The sequence below is a fragment of the Euprymna scolopes genome, chromosome 16 (assembly GCF_053919585.1).
Source record: "Euprymna scolopes isolate OS-2025 chromosome 16, ASM5391958v1, whole genome shotgun sequence".
In the NCBI taxonomy this organism is placed as follows: Eukaryota; Metazoa; Mollusca; class Cephalopoda; order Sepiida; family Sepiolidae; genus Euprymna; species Euprymna scolopes.
The window spans coordinates 56,538,347-56,557,770 of record NC_136497.1 but is presented as its reverse complement, the minus strand read 5'-3'; the positions used below and the strand labels follow the sequence as shown (position 1 = coordinate 56,557,770).

General features: G+C 34.3%; 1 protein-coding gene across 1 annotated transcript; it reads left to right on the top strand.

Annotated features, from left to right (window-relative positions):
* LOC145295979 (DNA-3-methyladenine glycosylase-like) lies at positions 1 to 18,478 on the top strand. Its single transcript, XM_080141917.1, has 3 exons — positions 1 to 125; positions 9,878 to 10,281; positions 17,914 to 18,478. Exons 2-3 carry the CDS (start codon positions 9,894 to 9,896, stop codon positions 18,261 to 18,263), a joined length of 738 nt encoding a protein of 245 aa, XP_079998043.1. The 5' UTR covers positions 1 to 125; positions 9,878 to 9,893; the 3' UTR covers positions 18,264 to 18,478.
* Positions 18,479 to 19,424: the final 946 nt, after the last annotated feature.

Genomic DNA, 19,424 nt, shown 5'->3' with positions numbered 1-19,424 from the left:
ATTTTTTTCAACTATCAATATTTCACCCCGGAAATATTTCTTACTTTCTCTTTTATTATTGTTAAAGTACGAATTTTTTCATTTGAATTGAGTTTACTTTGGATATGTTTCATATTTGACAAAAAGTAAGAAATTACGAAATATTTTATTTTTGAATTATGTTTTTCTTCGTGTGACAGAAAATCACGACTTGAAATTTTGTTTTATAAACATTTTGGTTTATAAAAAAATTGTTTATAAACATTAAACAAACGTAACGTTAGTAAACAAAAAGAATCTTGGCACAGAAATTTAACAAATGGTTATTCTTATTTCAGTCACGTAAACTAAGCTGGATCTCAGTATTATGTTTTAAACATTTGGTGCTTGTGCACTTTTGCCACCGCGCTATTTTTAAATCGTTTTATTTTAGGTTAAATTCAAGCTTCACGATATCATTTTTTTTTGTTTTGTATTAAATTATTAGGTGGAAACACAAAATAGTTACAAAGCACCCTCCCCACTTCATGTTAAGAATGGCTTTCAAAATAATAACGTTATTATTTCAACATCGTGGCAAAAGTGCACAAGTACCAAAGACTTTTTATTTGCATTAATTTTAGTGAAAAACAGAAAAACAATGTAATCGTGTAGTTTCACGACTCGTGTAATTTTATACGAAAGACGAATTAGGTGCTTGGGGGGGGGGTCACTTCTGCAGTTTAACATTCACAAGTAAATTTAGAAAACCATTCTTAAAATAGGCTTTGTTGTTAACCCTGCTAAAATAACAAGGGCAAACCTGTACGAGAGTGCCCCCCTAAAATGTGTTTTTTTCACTTTTTTAAAAAAGTTTTTTTCCGACGATTATCATAGATTACAGACTTACATATCATATCGGCAGAAAAAATTTTGAAAAAAAAAAAAATTGATGACTTTTAAGAAAGGGGTTCACTTTCTCGTTATAAAATGCTAATCACGTGACACGTCGGTAAAGTAATGGACAATGTAGGCTCAGTGGATGGCGCAAAGCCAATCAGTCAATCTGTAATATAAAGAATAACATTATCTCCCCCTGGTGCTAAAATTCCTTTAAGCCAGGTTTGTTAAATGGCTGTAGATTTTTCAATGACCGTGACATTCGTTGAATATTCGCATTGGGCCTGACAATGGGTATATCCGTTGTGTCAGAAACATTGTTGTTCGGGAGCAAGTTCGGCACTGACGTGCTTGTCAGACTGATATGGTGCGGGTCTTGTGGCAAGGAATTGTAAATCTTGATTGGGTGTTTGCTTCCGGCAGGAATTATTGCGGTTGGTATTGGAATCAAACACCTTTTTAAAAATCGCCAATTCTGCAGCGATACCCTCCCTGAGTCGATGGTTACCATTCAATGCTTCTTGATGACCAAACCTCTGACCACATTCATTACAGAATCGGGCCGATATATTGTTGTGAATGATGCGTTTTGCAGCTTTGACTGCCAAGTTAGCGCATCCATTTGACTGTGGGTGCACATGATGTTTTGTGTTGAACGCTTCAGCAAGAACTCATCGAAAGTGGTGGACTGGAATTGAGATCCTCTGTCAGTACTGAGTTCTTTTGTTGTGCCTGAAAATTTTGATGAGATAGGCTGAATTAATCTCTGATTTTCTGCAATGGTAGATGCAGGACCAGCAACTGAACCTGTCCACAACAACAAAGTAACTGAAGTCGCTGCAAATTTTTTCAAATGGGAATGTAGTAGGCTCATAGAAAGAAAGTGGTTCTGGCGGTGTAGTAGGCGCATTTTCTGTGCAATCCTTGCACCCGTTGCGATGGTGCTGAATATTTTTGGTGATTCCTGCCCAATAAATAGAAGCTTTTGCACGATTCTGCATCACACTGGCTCCCTGATTTACCGAATGAAGATTCATTATAACTCGGTTGCGAATAATGACATGGTCATCACAAAGGACAAGGTCATCTATGATGCAATTTATCACGAACGTCCCAGTATTCCCGAAGGTGAGAAGGTTCAACCAATGTCCATTTCCTGGGAAAATCCTGCTGAGTAATGTTAATGAGGTTTTTGTACTGTGAGTCAGCTTGCGCTGCGATGCTTAAGTGTTCCATCGTGACGTGTGGCAGGTGCTTCTCAAAGCGAACAATCCACCTATACGAAGATTTTCCTGGATAACCATATCACGGAAAATATGATTTCCAGCATCACAGCAGAGCATTTGAAATCTATGGGTATCACGGCCATCGGGGATGTTCTTGCCATTATACAGTATGCAACGCAATACTCAAAAGCTTCGCCAACACTTCCATTCCTGCAGCACACCCCTGTACCGAATTACAAGACCACTATGACTTCAGCTCATCTTCCAAGGATCACTGCAGACATGACATCACAGCAATTCAACTGTGTTGATTGTGACATGTACAAGCAGCTCATGAATTTGCTTCCATCACAAATTACCTATTCCGCAGCGATACCCTCCCGGAGTGGTGCATCCGAACATGGTATAGCCGGTGTGGTAGGGTCTTGACAATAATGCCCGATTTGAGCCACTTGGCTTTCTTCTTACGTTCCTGAACCCAAATGTGGGATCTGACTTCCAAGGGCAGAGAAGATTGTACATTAGCATTGTATTGATTTTTCAAGACCTGATCACGAACGATGAATTTCTTCTCGCGTCATTCAGCAAAAAGGATCCATTCATGATGGACCTGGTAATGTTGAAGATTTGAGGGGATACTTTCTCGCAATTTTCGATGAAACTGAACTTAATCCAACCTCAGGTATGGGCATATTTCTGTATTGAGGGATCACACAAGCCGCTTTGTCATTATTGAGGCTGCCTTGTCAAAGAATTTGATCCAGGTGAGTTGACCTGGAGATCCTGTTCATAGTGCCATGTAGGATCAGTGAATGGCGCAAAGCCAATCAGCCAATCTGTAATAAAAAGAATATCATTAATACATGGAGACGATGTATTCCTACAGACAATAAGTCAGCAATGAAGTAGAACATTATAACGAGGAAGTGAATCCTCTTCTTAAAAGTCATTAAATTAATTTTTTTTCAAAATTTTTTCTGCTAATATGATACTTTGCAATCTATGATAATCGTCGGAAAAAATTAAAAAAAAAAAAGGTGAGAAACATGCATTTTTAGGGAGTTAGCACTCTCTGTTACAGGTCTGCCATGAGAACAATTAATTTGCTTGTGGACGTTAAATGGTATTGGTGCTCTTTTTTATACCAAAATAATGCAAAATATGGAAGCTCAAAAAAATTTAACAGGAAAACTTATAGATATATTTGTTCTTTTTTTTTTACAAGTGAGTCACCACTTATCAAGGTCTGGGGACATTCGAGGATAAGAGAATATGATATTCACTGGGACAACAATGTAGTAATCGTTAGTGGTGGAAATTGAGTATAATTTGATTATTTAAGGAGATGGCTCAATAAGAACTTATTTACATTGGACTTGAAGATGACCACATTGTTGTCAGCCAGAAAGCAGACCAGCGGAACCTAATTCCACAAACGGGCAGTTCTAGAAAAGAAGCTTTGTTCATGGAATCTGTGTTTAGATTTAGGCACAGATAGAAAATGGGGGTAATTTTTGATAGTGGTTGTAGCTAGACGAGTGTTTTTATGAAAGTTTGGCAAGGGGGACCAGAGATTGAAGCTCAGCCGAGCATCTGCCATGAAAAGAGTGGAGACAGGCTTGTAACATCTCTTCTGTGGGAAAAAGATTGCAGGAAAGAGAAAAAGACATCACCTACTTGATTCCAAAGTTAGTTTTGAACTCTGTCAAGGCATGATAAGTTGCTCCACGCAGCTCTTTCTCACATGTGGCAATAGCACTCCATCCTAGGACGTAATTGGCTTTTATACAGGCACAGGATTGCATCAGCAACGAGATATCTACCAGAGCAGTAGAATGATCCAACCATTTCTCCAGCGATCTTAGCAACGGATTTGATGTACGTGTTCCATTTCAGATCTGGGGTGAAGGTCAGTTTTTTTGTTTTTTGTTTTTTTTTTTACATAGGCATCACCACATTATCAAGGCCAAGAGGCCACTCAAGGATAAGGGTTAAAGAGTGTACAGTAGAAATTGGACAATATAGTAATCATTAGTAATGAAAATTTGGTAAATTTGATAACTTATATGGAACGGCTCATCAAGAACTTATTTATGTTAGACTTGAAGACAACCATATTGTAGTCAGCCGGAAAGCAGAAAAACGGAAGACAATTCCACAGGCGTGCAGTTCTAAGAAAGAAGCTTTGTTCATGGAATCTACGTTTAGGTTTAGGCACAGATAAAGAGTGGGGGGAATTATTGATAGTGTTTACAGCTAGACGAGTGTTTCTTGTGAAAGTTTGGCGAGGGGGGACCATAGATTGAAGCTCAGTCGAACACTTTCCATGAAAATAACGATACATCAGAGACAAACTCGCAACATCTCTTCTGTGAGATAGAGGTTGCAGCGAAGAGAAAAGGACATCTCCTACGAGGCTACGAAGTCTATTTTGAACTCTATCAAGACAGGACAAGTCCTTTCTAGCAGCTCCTGCCCAGATGTGGCAACAGTATTCCATCCTTGGACGTACCTGGCTCTTATATAGATAGAGAATAGCATCAGCAGTGAGATATTTACCGGATCGATAGAAAGATCCCACCATTTTTCCAGCGGCCTTGGCAACAGATTTGATGTACGTGTTCCATTTAAGATCAGGAGTAATGGTCAAGCCAAGAAGCTTGTCAAAACTTGAGGCCTCCTGAAGACGAGAGCCATTCATTTCAATTGATGCCAGATGTGGATTAGAATGTTGATGATGTAAAGAGAGAAGCTTGGTTTTAGATGCATTAAAAGTAACCAGCCACTCCTTTCCCCATTGTAGTACGTGCTCAAGATCAGAGGAGAGAGAATTGGAGAGAACTTGGTCGTTTACTGTCTTAGATGTGCTACCATAAATGGTAGTGTCGTCAGCATAAATGTCTACAAATGATGTAAGGATGTGATTTGGAAGATCATTAATGTAGATCAGGAAAAGAGTTGGGCCCAGGATGGACCCCTGAGGGACACCGGCATTAATACTGTGAGCTTCTGATTTTTGCCCCTCAACTACTACTCTTATGAATCTATCAGAAAGAAATGATTTAATAATTGAGAAGACCTTTCCAGCTATACCATAGCTAGCGATCTTATGAAGTAAACCTTTATGCCATACCCTATCAAAGGCTTTAGATATGTCAAGAGCAATTGCCCTAGAAAGATTGCCACCGTCGAGAGATTTGCTAATCCTATGCGATATAACTGTAAGCACATCTGCTGTAGATCTAGCAGAACGGAAACCATATTGAGTATCACTAAGAAGGTTATTTTTGTTGAAATGGTTGATTACTACTGTATTTAACACAGATTCTAGCAACTTACTCATGACGCACAGGAGACTTATTGGCCTGTACTGAGAGGGGGATGAGCGATCACCTGAATTCTTAAATACAGGGCATACTGATTAAATTTTCCAGGGAGATGGGAAACTATTCTCCTTAAGACAACGTTTAAACAGTTTTGTAAGTATGGGCGCTAGTTCAGGTTGAAGTTTTTTGAGTACTATAATTGGAATACCGTCAGGGCCAGTTGCTTTACTGGAATCAAGGTTTTTGATTAGCTTGGCAACATCACGTACAGATATACGTATATCACATAGCGTGTTTTCTGATACAGGAGGAAATATTGGGGGTTGGCGGCCTTGGTCGCAAAGGGTAGAATTAGCTGCAAAGTTCTTGACAAAGAGTTTGGCTTTGTCTGATGCTGACGAGATTACCTCAGGTCCATTGATAATAGTTGGGATGGAGCACACGCTTCTGTTCAGGATTCTGTTTGCTATTTGCCAAAACTGGTGGGAACCAAGTCGCTACTCAGCTACTTTGGACTTAACAGATTGAGCATACAACTCTCTTGCGTTCTTTATTACTTTCTTACAATGGTTGCTGGCAGTCCTGAAAGCGGCTTTAGTTTCCATACATCTATTACATTTGAAGCAGTGGAAAAAGTGCTTTCTGTGCGCAATGGCAGCAGCACATTCTGGAGAGAACCATGGCTGGCTGTTAGGTCTTTGCTGAAACTTTTTCGAGGGTATGAAACGGTCAATACCTACAATTAACCATTCTGTCAGGTCTAATACTATAGAGGACACATCCTTTTTAAACATGGAATGCAGAGGTAGATCAGATATAAATGTACGGAAGCTATCCCAGTCAGCCTTAGTGTATCGATATACTGTACGATGGAGAGGTACGTCTGGGGACTTATTACATTTCATTTTTATCTTAATTGATACAACAGAGTGGTCGGAAGATCCAAGAGGCGACAGAACAGAAACTGAACATAGTTCAGGGCAAGTTGTGAGAAAAAGGTCTAGTAGGCTCGCATACTGGCCGTCATTGTCGGGCACACGGGTGGGTTCGTGAACAATCTGAGTGAGGTCATAGGCAATGGAGAAATCATGACAGAACCTGCCCTCATCATCGGTCTTGTTTGAGTGGGTCAACCATTCGACGTTGTGAACATTGAAGTCTCCACATACGTGAATGTTAGCTGAAGGATAAGCAGATAGGACTTGGTCAATTTTCTCAGATATGCTTTGAAAGATAGTAACTCCGCTGTTGTGGGGGCGATAGAGAGTAAATATAAATGCAGTAGTGTGAGCTAAAGCAACCCGGAAGCACATATAGGGTAAGTTAGGATCTTCCCTGGAGATGTCCCTACCACATGGAAAGCTATCTTTAATATAGGCACATATTCCATGCTCGTGGCGATCTTGGGGGTCAGATTTAGAAGTTAAGTTAGAGTATCCTGTAATTGCAAACTCTTCTAGGGAAATAGCCTGTCCAATGCCAGTTTCACTTAAAAATAAAAGATCTGGTTTAGTCTCCTGTAATTGGGTTTCAACCTCTGGAAGGTTAGAACGTAGACCCCTGATGTTGGAGAAGGAGACATGGTAGTAGGGGTCTACATTGGAAGTTGGAGAACCGGGTTTAATCGTGTATTTTTTCTTGAAACTTGTCATGATGAAATTTTGGAATTTGTGGACTAGGTCGTGAGATTTACTTAGAGCAGGACAGAGAGGCGAAACTAAGAGAGAAAAAGAAACAGAGAATTTTTTTTTTTTTTTTTTTTAGCTAATGATAAGGTAAAGCCGTAACAATTACCCACTAGTATGGCATCGAGAGGCCCCACCAGAAGCTACTGCATGGTCCAGAATCCATTCAACAAATGGCAGTACAGCAGCCCCAGTACTTTGCACCTGCTGATAGGACAGCCTCCTTAGTGGTTAATCCAAGGTTCAGGTCCCTGACTATCAGGCGGATAACGTCAGCCCAGACAAAACGTTTACCTCCAGCACCCTTACTAGTGACATGGCTACAAGGATAGACATAGAAACAGAAAATTTCCACCATCTCTGCCAACTGTTCGCGCAAAATACTGCCAACCTAGAAAACAGTTCCAGAATTTGTCAAAACATGATGCTTCCCCAAGACTGAAGCCATTCATTTCAATTGCAGCCAGATGGGTATCAGAGTGTTGATGATGGAAAGACAGAAGCTTGGTTTTAGATGCATTAAAAAATTAAATAGCCACCATTTTCTCCATTGCACCACGTGTTTCAAGTTAGAAGAGAGAGCAACAGAGAGACCTTAGTCATTGCTGGCCTTTGAAGTGTTGCCATAAATAGTAGTGTCATTTCCATAAATGTCTATGAAAGATATAAGAATGTGATTTGGGAGATCGTTGATGAAGATCAGAAAAAGAGTTGGGCCTAGCATGGAACCCTGAGAGATGCCAGCATTGATACTATGAGTTTCTGACTTCTGCCTATTGAATACTCTTATGAACTTATCACAGAGAAAGGATTTAATAATTGAGAGAAAATTTCCGGTTGTTCTATACCCTACCAAAAGCTTTTGATATTTCAAGAGCAATTGCAATAGAAACAAAACTCTTGTCAAGAGATTCACTAATCCTGTGTGATCTTACATCAGCTATAGATCTAGTACAACGAAAATCATATTGCATGCCACTGAGTAGTTTATTTTGACTGAGGTGGTTGACCACTTCTCTATTTATCACAGATTCCAGCAGCTTATTCATGAAACACAAGAGATTGATTGGTCTGTACCGAGAGGCAGAAGCTTGATCCCTAGAAATTTTAAATATAAGGCAGACTGATGAAATTTTCTAAGGTGTTGAGAAGCATTTCTCCTCAAGGCAACGTTTAAACAGCATGGGAGTTTGTTCAAGTTGAAGCTTTTTGAATAATATGATTGGAATGCCATCAGGGCCAGTTACTTTACTTGAATCAGGTTTTTGATAAGTTTGGCAACATTGCGCCCAGGTATTTGTATGTTGCAAAGCATGTTTTCAATTAGAGGAGGAAATATGGTGGGTAGGTGGCACTGATCGAAAAGGTAGAATTTGCTGCAAAGTTCTTTGCAAAGAGTTTGGCTTTTTCAGATGCTGTTGAAATTACCTCAGGTCCATTGATCACTGTTCAGGATCCTGTTTGTTATTAACCAAAACTCATAGAAACTAAACCGTTGTTCAGCTATTTTAGATGGACTGAGCATATGACTTGTATGCTTTATTACATGCTTGCAGTGGTTACTTGCAATCTTAAAGGCAGCTTTAGTTTCAGGATATCTATTTTGTTGAAAGGAATGGAAATAGTGGTTTCTGTGCACAATGGCAGTGGCACATTCAGAGTGAACCCTGGTTGGTTGTTTGTTTTTTCCTGGAATTCTTTTGAGGGTATGAAACGGTCTATACTGACAATTAACCATGTCAGTCAGGTATGTTCTTTTTGAACATGGAATACAGAGGTATATCTGATATAAATATTCGGAAGTTATTCCAGTCAGCCATAGAGTATTGATATACTGTTCAATGGAGAGTTACATCTGAGGACTTATTGCATTTTGTCTTTATTTTAACTGAGACAACTAAGTGATCTAAAGATCCCAGTGGATACTGACAAGGGATAAGCACAGTTATGGGCACTTTGTAAGAAAAAGGTCTAGAAGACTTGCATACTATCTTTCAGTGTTGGGCACATGGGTGACTTCGTGAACAATTGAAAAAAAACTTTTTTACACCTACTCGAATGCTTTGTTTAAGTAAAATTGCTATATGGTCACATTTTACATTTTTTTGTTGTTAATGTTATACATTTTTTAGTTATTAATGTTATACATTTTTTGTTATTAATATTATACATTTTTTTATTAATATTATACATTGTTTTTGTTATTAATGTTATACATTTTTTTTGTTATTAATGTTATACATTTTTTGTTATTAATATTATACATTTTTTTTATTAATATTATACATTTTTTTTGTTATTAATATTATACATTTTTTTTGTTATTAATATTATACATTTTTTTTGTTATTAATATTATACATTTTTTGTTATTGATATTATACATTTTTTGTTATTAATATCATACATTTTTTTTGTTATTAATATTATACATTTTTTATTATTAATATTATACATTTTTTTTGTTATTAATATTATACATTTTTTGTTATTAATGTTATGGAGAGAAACAGACAAATGCAGTGAGTTTAATAAATTAGATTTGTTGCATTAAACATGTAATTCATATTAATTACATTTCATCCAACTACTAGAAAACTATTTGCCTATACAAATTTATGAATAATATACCGAAACATTATTTCACATTTTTTCAGCAGAAAGATATGGTTGTTTAACAAAACTTGTGAATGTCTGTGATTTTTACTGAAAGATTACTGTTCCTATGTCGTGATTTTTTTTTTTACTAATAGCTTTTTCTTGTTTTGTCTTTACCTTTAAGTTGAGCTAAAAGCAGAATGTCTGGTCAGAAACGAAAAATCATCAAGACAGACACGGAAGTTGTAAGAAGTAAATATTTCACAAAAAACTGTCAAGATGATCCAGTGACTGAAGAAAAAAAGTTTGATCCAAGGGAAAGACTACCTGCATCCTTTTACCAGAAATCGTGTGTTGATTTGAGCCAAGCACTTTTAGGGCAGTATGTTGTTCGGAATTTTGATGATGGGTCACAGATTTGTGCAAAGATTGTTGAAACGGAAGCTTATTGTGGTGTTGAAGATGCTTGTTCCCATTCTTATCAAGGGAAGCGAACAAACCGGACAGAAGCCATGTTCATGCCACCTGGGACGTTGTATGTTTATACCATTTATGGCATGTATGACTGCATGAATATCTCAAGTTGTGGTGAGTAGAAATTTTAGTAGGTGTCAGAATTTCCAACCTAATTAAAAAACAAACTTACAAAAAAATCTTTATGATGTACGTATCTGTCTAGGATAAAAAAAAGTCCCATAAATTGATCAAGTATTTTTTTTTATGTAGAAAATCATTTTTCTATGATTTGTAGCAACTAATGGTAAATAGTAGCATTACAAGGTTGATTTTGATCTTTATTTCTGGAGAGGTTGTTAAGGGGAAGTAACTCTTTATTTATTTAAGATGGCAGAGTATGACACCCTGTCCTCACTTCCTCATAAAATTTGATTTTCTTAGTTAAAAAAAAAAAAAAACTATTTGATCAATTTATGGGATTTTTGGAATATGACATTTTTGTTCTGTGACGTAGACGTACAGCATAATGATTTTTCTATATTTTTGTTATTTTTAATAAAGGGGGAATTCTGGACAACCAGCAAATTTTTAATTTTCTTTTTACACTTTCTTTTTTAAAAAATGAAAATTTTGATATTGTTGTACAATATAACTATGTTAGTTCACCCAAAAAGAAAAACCAGATTCTACTTTTTGGGTACGAGTTTTATGCCCGGGCAAAGTACCACTGATGCTATATTAATCCTGAGACAAATGCAAGAGAAGTATCTTGGTAAGAAGAAGAAGAACCTGTATTTTGCTTGTGTTGTTTTGGAGGAAGCTTTTTTAAAAGAGGAAGCAAGCAAGTGGTTGGTGAAGGTTGTTCAAGCAATGTACAAAAATGCTTCGAGTAATGATAAAAATTAACAGCACATTTAGTGATAGCTTTAATGTCAAGTGTAATAACAGTACATCAGGGATTTGTGTTGAGTCATTTTCAGTTTTTCTTGCATGGGTTTTCAGGAACTTGCAAGTAAATTAATCCCTTATTCTGTTCTTTAATCTTCAATGTTTCTGACAAGTCCTTGATAGGCCGTCCCCTTAAGTAATCCAATTTACCAAATTTCCACTACTAATAATTACTAAGATATTGTCCCATTGACTATTGTACACTCATTAACCCTTATCCTCGAGTGACCTCTGGGCCTTAATAAATGGTGACTCCTTTGTAAAAAAAACAAAAAAACTAATCATGCATATTTGTTAAAGATTTTTTATTACATTGCACATACATTCCTGGCAGTCTTTTAGAGATTTGGGTTATATTCCCTTAACCGTGAACACTAATATTTGTTTTCCTAGTCCACCCACTGGAGAAAAGAACAAAAAATAAATTTCCATTAAAAATAACTTTTTCTTCCCCCATAATTTTCTGACTAGCATTACAAAAATCTCAGACGACTTCTTCAAATTTAGTTTGTTTTCTTACGTTAAGTTTTTCAGAAAAAAAAAATCTATACATGGTTTGTCTAAACATTCCTTTTATTTACTTTTTAAACAAAAAAAAAACTATTAACATGAATAAACACAACGAAAATTCTATATCAGTCACAACTGACATCACATTTTCAACAGTCTTTTATTTCTTCTATAAAAAAAAAAGTACACTTCCTCTAACCTGCATTAAAAAAAATGAGCAAAAAAATTTTTTTTAAATAAATGAATCTCAAATTTTTTTTAATAAATGAATCTCATTTTGGTCAACATAATTTAATTTCATAAACGATATTGCAGAAAACTTTGACAGAAAGCAATGTGTCAGCTCCAGTAGACCACAGACAGAATACAGATATAACAGAATACAGATATAACAGAATACACATATAACAGAATACACATATAACATATACTTACAGAGACTCTCATTCCTGAATCAGCCTCTACAGCCACAGGTGTTGATGTTCTATCCAAACAGACCACTGAGATGCTACTCATGGTCAACCCTGACCGATGACGGTTTACTATTTTGGAATATGATTCAATTATAATTAAAATATACATATATTAAGCTCTATTTTTTGCCATAAAACAATTCAGCTTTTAAACCTGTTAGGGTGACTGTTGCAAAATTATGACAATTCTACCACCTCTAATAGCAGATGATACTACATTAAAAACTAGTTTTATTTGAAATATAAAACACAATAACACAAAGTACTCAGAAAGCTTCAACCAGACCTAGTTCCTATACTTACAAAGCTGTTTAAACGTTGTCTTAAGGAGAATTGATTCTCAACACCCTGGAAAACCTTATCAGTATGTCCCACATTTAAAATTCACGTGATCAGTTATCTCCTTCTTAATACAAACCAATCAATCTCCTGTGCACCATGAGTAAGTTGCTGGAATCTGTGTTCAATAGAGAAGTAGTCAACCACTTCAGCAAAAATAACCTCCTTAGTGACATGCAATATGCTTTCTGTTCTGCTAGATCTACAGCAGATGTGCTAACAGTTATATCTCATAGAATTAGCAAATCTTTCGAAGGAGGCTTCTTTTCTGGGGCAGTTACCCTTGACATATCAAAGGCCTTTGATTGGGTATGGCATAAAGGTCTACTTCACAAAAATCTCCAGCTACGGAAATGTCTTTTCAATTATAAGATCATTTTTATCTGATAGGTTCATAAGAGTAGTGGTTGATGGGCAGAAATCAGAAGCTCATAGTATTAATGCTGGGGTCCCTCAAGGTTCTATCCTGGCCCCAACTCTCTGATCTACATCAATGATCTCCTAAATCACATCTTAAGATGTGATTTCCATGTTTTGACAAACTTCTAGGTTTGACCTTTACTCCTGATCTCAGATGGAACACGTACATCAAATCCGTCGCCAAGGTTGCTGGAAAAACGGTGGAATCATTCTATCACTCCAATAGATATCTCACTGTTGATGCAATTCTCTACCTGTATAAGAGCCAAGTACATCCAAGAATGGAGTACTGTTGCCTCATCTGGGCAGGAGCTGCTAGAAGCAGCTTATCCTGCCTTGACATAGTTTAAAATGTACTTCCTAGCCTAGTAGGACATGCCCTTTCCTTTTCCCAGCAACCTCTTTCCAACAGAAGAGAGGTTGCGAGCCTGTCTCTGCTTTATCATTATTTTCATGGTGCTAGTCTGAGCTCCAATCTGTCATCCCCCTTTTCCTGACTTTCACAAAAAACACTCATCTAACTGAAACAACTATCAATAATTTCCATCCCTCTTTATCTGTGCCTAAACCTAAACGTGGATTCTATGGACAAAGCTTCTTTCTTAGAGCTGCATGCCTATAAAACTCTGCCCGTTTTTTTTTTTGCTGGTCATCTTCAAGTCCAACATGAACAAATTCTTGATAAGCCATCTCCTTAAGTTATCCAATTTACCAAATTTCTACTACTAACGATTACTATGACATTGACTACTATACACCCAATAACCCTTATCCTCGAGTGGTCTCTGGGCCTTGATAAGTAGTGACTCCTTTGTAAAAAAAGAAAAACAATGCAATTACACAAATATACATAAAACAATAGCACAAATATACACAATGCAATAACACAAATATACACAATACAATAATGTGAATATACACAAAACAATAACACAAATCTACACAAAACAAAAACACAAATATACACAACACAATTAAACATATATACACAACACAATAGCACAAATATACACAACACATTAGCAAAAATCTGCACAATACAATAACACAAATATACACAATACTATAGCACAAATATATACAATACAATAACACAAATATACACAACACAGTAACACAAATATACACAACACAATAACACAAATATACACAACACATTAACACAAATATACACAATACAATAACATAAATATACACAATACAATAACACAAATATACACAATATAATAACACAAATATACACAATACTATAGCACAAATATACACAACACAATAACACAAATATACACAATACATTAGCAAAAATCTACACAATACTATAACACAAATATACACAATACTATAGCACAAATATACACAATACTATAGCACAAATATACACATTCTGAGGAGGTTGAACGTAAGACTATATTTTATTTTGGAATAACCAGAAAATGTATAGGAAACACAGCTTACCAAACATGAAAATGTCTCTTGGAAAGGTGGGATTTTTTTGTTGAGAGCTTCTTTGTCATCATAAAAGGGAAAACTGTTGTTAATTGGTTGTGGTTATGTTAAGTAAAACTGTTTCTTTTTGATTGCTGCTGTCTGTTTAGTGGAATAACAAGGAAGAGTTCCTTCTGATCATTGCTTGCATAATTCCAGTTTAATTTTAAAACTCTACATAAAAAACTAGTCTCTACTTTGATTTGAAATTATATTTTAAAAATTTACATAAAAATAGTCTTTGATTTTAAATGTTTTTTTTAAATATCATTTAATAAAAATATTTTTTTAAATTTGAAATTAAAAAAATATTTTTCATGTAAAGACTAAAAATATATATTTTTAATAAAAATATATATTTTTAGTCTTTACATGAAAAATATTTTTTTAATTTCAAATTTAAAAAAATATTTTTATTAAATGATATTTAAAAAAAACATTTAAAATCAAAGACTATTTTTATGTAAATTTTTAAAATATAATTTCAAATCAAAGTAGAGACTAGTTTTTTATGTAGAGTTTTAAAATTAAACTGGAATTATGCAAGATATAAAAAAACATTTAAAAGTGAAGACTATTTTTTATGTAAACTTTTAAAATATATTTTCGCTATTATATTATTATTTTGGATTTTATAATTATATTATATATAATTATATTATATATAATATATAATCATAATATATATATAATATATAATCATATTATATATAATATATAATCATTCTGGGAAAACAAAAATTCTGTTCAACTACGCTATAATAGGGAAATTTGAAATTTTTAATATTGAATTTCAAGGCAAACCAATGTTCTCTAATTATCATGTTATGGTAATGAATATATACAAAAATAACAAAAAACAATAAAGTAAACAAAAAATAATTATTAAAAAATAATTTTTTGGACGAAAATTAGCAAAACACCGGAAAGTTTCAAAAGATAAATAGCATGTAATTATTGCCAATTTTTTAAAATAATTGTGCGTTTTGCCTTGTTTTTAGCATGACTGAGTTACTTCCCTTGTTAATATATCACTTGTTTGCAAAGAAATATGGTGACGTTTTTTACGATAAAGATCGAAAACTTGTGTTTTTTTTTTTTAAATGATGCAATAATATTCAAGTACTTTTAAAATGCAAATTAAGTACATATTATTGCTTTCATTTGAAATTGACAAAAATGTCAATAGATAGCAGTCTATTTTTAAATCGATTTTTTTGTTTTCCAAATTTCACTATTATAGTGTAGTTGCACCAAAATTTTAAAGTAAATACAAAAAATATATTTTGATTTTAACATATTTCATTAAAAAACCACAAAAGAAGCATTTCAAAGTAAAGGCGATTTTTTATGTAGAGTTTTCAAATTATACTGGAATTACGTAAGTGTTAATTAGAAAGAACTGTACTTGTACAGTTTAATCAAGACATTAAAAAATGAAAATATCGACAAAAGGTTATATTTTATGTATCCATTTTGCACTGAAGATCTCCGGAAAATTTTTTTATTTAATTTGATCGAGTAGTTGTTTTTTTACAGCGAAAAAACACGTTTTTATGAGAGCGCGTTGAAGTCAGCCATTATGGAATTTGTAAAACATGCCACGGGAGATAATTTGAGTTAAAGCGTTGACACTCCCTCCCCATCTTTAATACTAGCTTTTCTACCTAAAAATCGAACCTTTTGCTTGGTATCATAACAAATTGTTTTTTGCTGTAAAACAAAAACTTGATGAAATTAAGTGAAATTTTTTTTCGGAGGACTTCATTCCATAACGGATATGCACAATATAACCATTTTTTCGATGTTTTCATTTTTTAATGTCTTGATTAAACTTTACAAGTACCGAAAGGACTTTTCCTTGTTATATACACTGGCAAGACTTCTACTAAACAGAAAGTGGAAATAAAAAAGAAACAATTTTATTTAACATTGGTGCCTTTGTAACATTCTAACCTGATACCACATACTATACTAACATCACAAAATATGCACATCGTGAGATAAAGCACATACTTTTATACATCTTACCTAGTACTAGAATTACTAGAGTGTTGCAGCCTGTCTCTGCTCTATCATTATTTCCATGGCTAGTACTCGTCTGAGCTCTAATCTATGGTTCCCTCTTGCTAAACTTTCACGAAAAACACTCATCAAGCATGAAACCATTATCAATAATTTCCCCCACTCTTTATCTGTGCCTAAACCTAAACATTGATTTCATGAACAAAGCTTCTTTCTTAGAACTGCACGCCTGTAGAACTCTCTTCCATTTCCCTGCTTTCCAGCTGACTACGATATGGTCCTCTTAAATAATTCAATTTACCAAATTTCCACTACTAACAATTACTAAATTGTCCCATTGACTACAGTACACTTATTAACCCTTATCCTTGAGTGGTTTCCGAGTCTTGATAAGTGGTGACTCCTTTGTTAAAAAAAAAAAAAAAGAATTAAAAAGAAAGTCCACTCTTTTGTGTTCAGAAACTTTGAAAAGAAATTAATACATATTCAAATTTTTATATCAGTAAAACCTTTCAATTTTCATTTTCAATAATTTCAATACCTTGCCTGAAAGTACTTTCCAACTCCTCGGCTTAACGTTCACAGAGAATATGAGTTGGAACAGATACATTGAGAGCATTGCCAAGGTCGCTGCAAAGAAAGTTGGCTCTCTCTCTTCCGTGCTAGAAAGTTACTTACGCCTAAAGTATCCTGAAAGTGTAATGTGAACAAACATCTTGCTGCTTAACTCCCTACGTAGCGCCCCTGCAACTTATAGCCTCGATAGTAGCCCCCTACATCAAAGTGGCACTGTGCTTTGTTTGGGTTGAAAATAGAAAAAAAAAAAAATTCTCTAATAAAGTGTATCCCGGATATAAGAGATCCGAATATAAGAAAACGGATACAAGAAAGATTTTCTCTAATCCCAAATTAGAGCCTATGTTAATGTACAGGATGACCCTGATATAAGAGAGATGCTGTTAGGAAGTCTCTTATATCCAGGTTCCACTGTACTATGTTTCTTTATTAATTCTCTAAAAATGGACACAAATTTCTCAAAACAGCAAAAAATGCTTTTAGTTGCTAATGATTTACATAAAAAGAAAGGAATATTGATAAATTTTTACTTTAACTGCAACTCAACACCCTTCTGTAAATGACAACTTTGGTAGGCTTTTTGGTATGCTGAAAACGAATATCACATTCAAATTTTGGGCAGGCAAGTAGTTTTCTGGATATTAAGAGAGAGATTTTTTTCGAATGTATTACTTAATGAATGTCAGTAGCTGTTGCCATTCTTAACATGCAGAAGAGGGAGGTGTTTTGTAACACACATATGCATTAGTACTTGTTCAGTTGGTAAAAACATGGCTGTCAGTAAAAACGTAAAAAATTACATTGAATAAAAAATGTCTTAATATCCAGAAAACTTCTTGTCTGTCCCAAATTTAAATGTGATATTCGTTTTCAGCATATTTGAAAATCTATATATGTCGTTGCCGTTTTCATCCGTTATGTTGCCATTAAAGTAAAAGAAATACCAAAATATTTTACTTGCTTAAACAATGATTTGTTTTCTTTTCAGGTGAAGGTGCTGCAGTTCTTTTACGAGCACTTGAACCAGTGTCAGGACTGGAGAAGATGCATCAGCTTCGCTCTACCAACAAGAAATCCACTTCTTTGAAAGCCAAACAATTTTGCAATGGACCTTCTAAACTCTGTCAAGCCCTCGATGTAACAAAGGTAGTATTTAACAAAGAAGATCTGCCCACCAGCCAACGCCTGTGGCTTACAGAAGGGGAGGTAATCCCCAAATCAGGTATTACCATTTCAAAACGAATAAACATCAACGGAGACGAAACATGGGTTAATAAACTATTACGTTTCTACATCACGGATAACTTGTATGTTTCTGTCAAAAGTACAAAAACATAACTCAGAAAAATAATAATTGTGAAAATATCTTATTTTGTATAAATATTTTTTATGGGATAAATTAAAGAATTCATATTTTTTTATTTATTATTAAAATAAATGACCAAGTTTTTTTTTTTTTTTTGCAAAGAATATATACGATCGGAGTTTTCATTAAAGCACCACTATATTTGTTAACGTGACAGAATTTCTAAAATAAACACATTTTTTTGATATTTTGTGAATCCTTATCATATTTTCATTCCAGAATTATAAACTTTATATTTCAGATATTTTTTTTATTTTACAGCAAATCAACCCCTTTTAGGGTTATTTAATGCGAAAAATAATATCTATTTTTTTTTTTTCTTTAAACTATTAGGTCATTACTTATCAAAGACAATTTATTTAATCAAATAAAAAAAGGGTACTTGTACAGTTTAATCAATAGATTCAAAAATGAAAATATCGAAAAAAAGGTTATATTGTACGTATCCGTTTTGGACTGAAGATCTCCGAAAAAATTTCATTTAATTTGATCGAGTAGTTTGTTTTTTTTTTACAGCGGAAAAACACGTTTTTATGAGAGCGTGTTGAAGTCAGCCATTATGGAATTTGTTAAACACGCCATGGGGAGATAACTCAATGTAAAGCGACGAGACTCCCTCCCCATCTTTATTACTAGCTTTTCTTCCTAAAAATTGAACATTTTGTTCGGTATCATAACAAATTGCTTTTTCACTGTAAAAAAAACAAAAAAACTACTTGATGAAATTAAGTGAAAATTTTTTTCAGAGAACTTCGTTCCATAACAGATACGTACAATATAACCTTTTTTCTATATTTTCATTTTTTAATGTCTTGGTTAAACTGTACAAGTACCAAAATAAATTACAAAATTTCCATTCAACTTAGGTGTTACGCTCCATTTGATTTTGGAGGATGAGGAGGGAGCCAAGTGTCATTATTTTTGACAACAAAAACTTTTGCAGTTAAATCCAAAAATTCAGTACACAAAATTAAGGCACCAGAAGTGGACATGGTTTAACTAAAATATGGAACGTTAATCATTAAACATGAAACGAAATATGAAACCATATGGAAATAATTTATTTCAAAAAATTATTTTAGTTTTAAGACTTCTTGTGCTATCATGAAACATTGAAAAAAATGATAAACTTC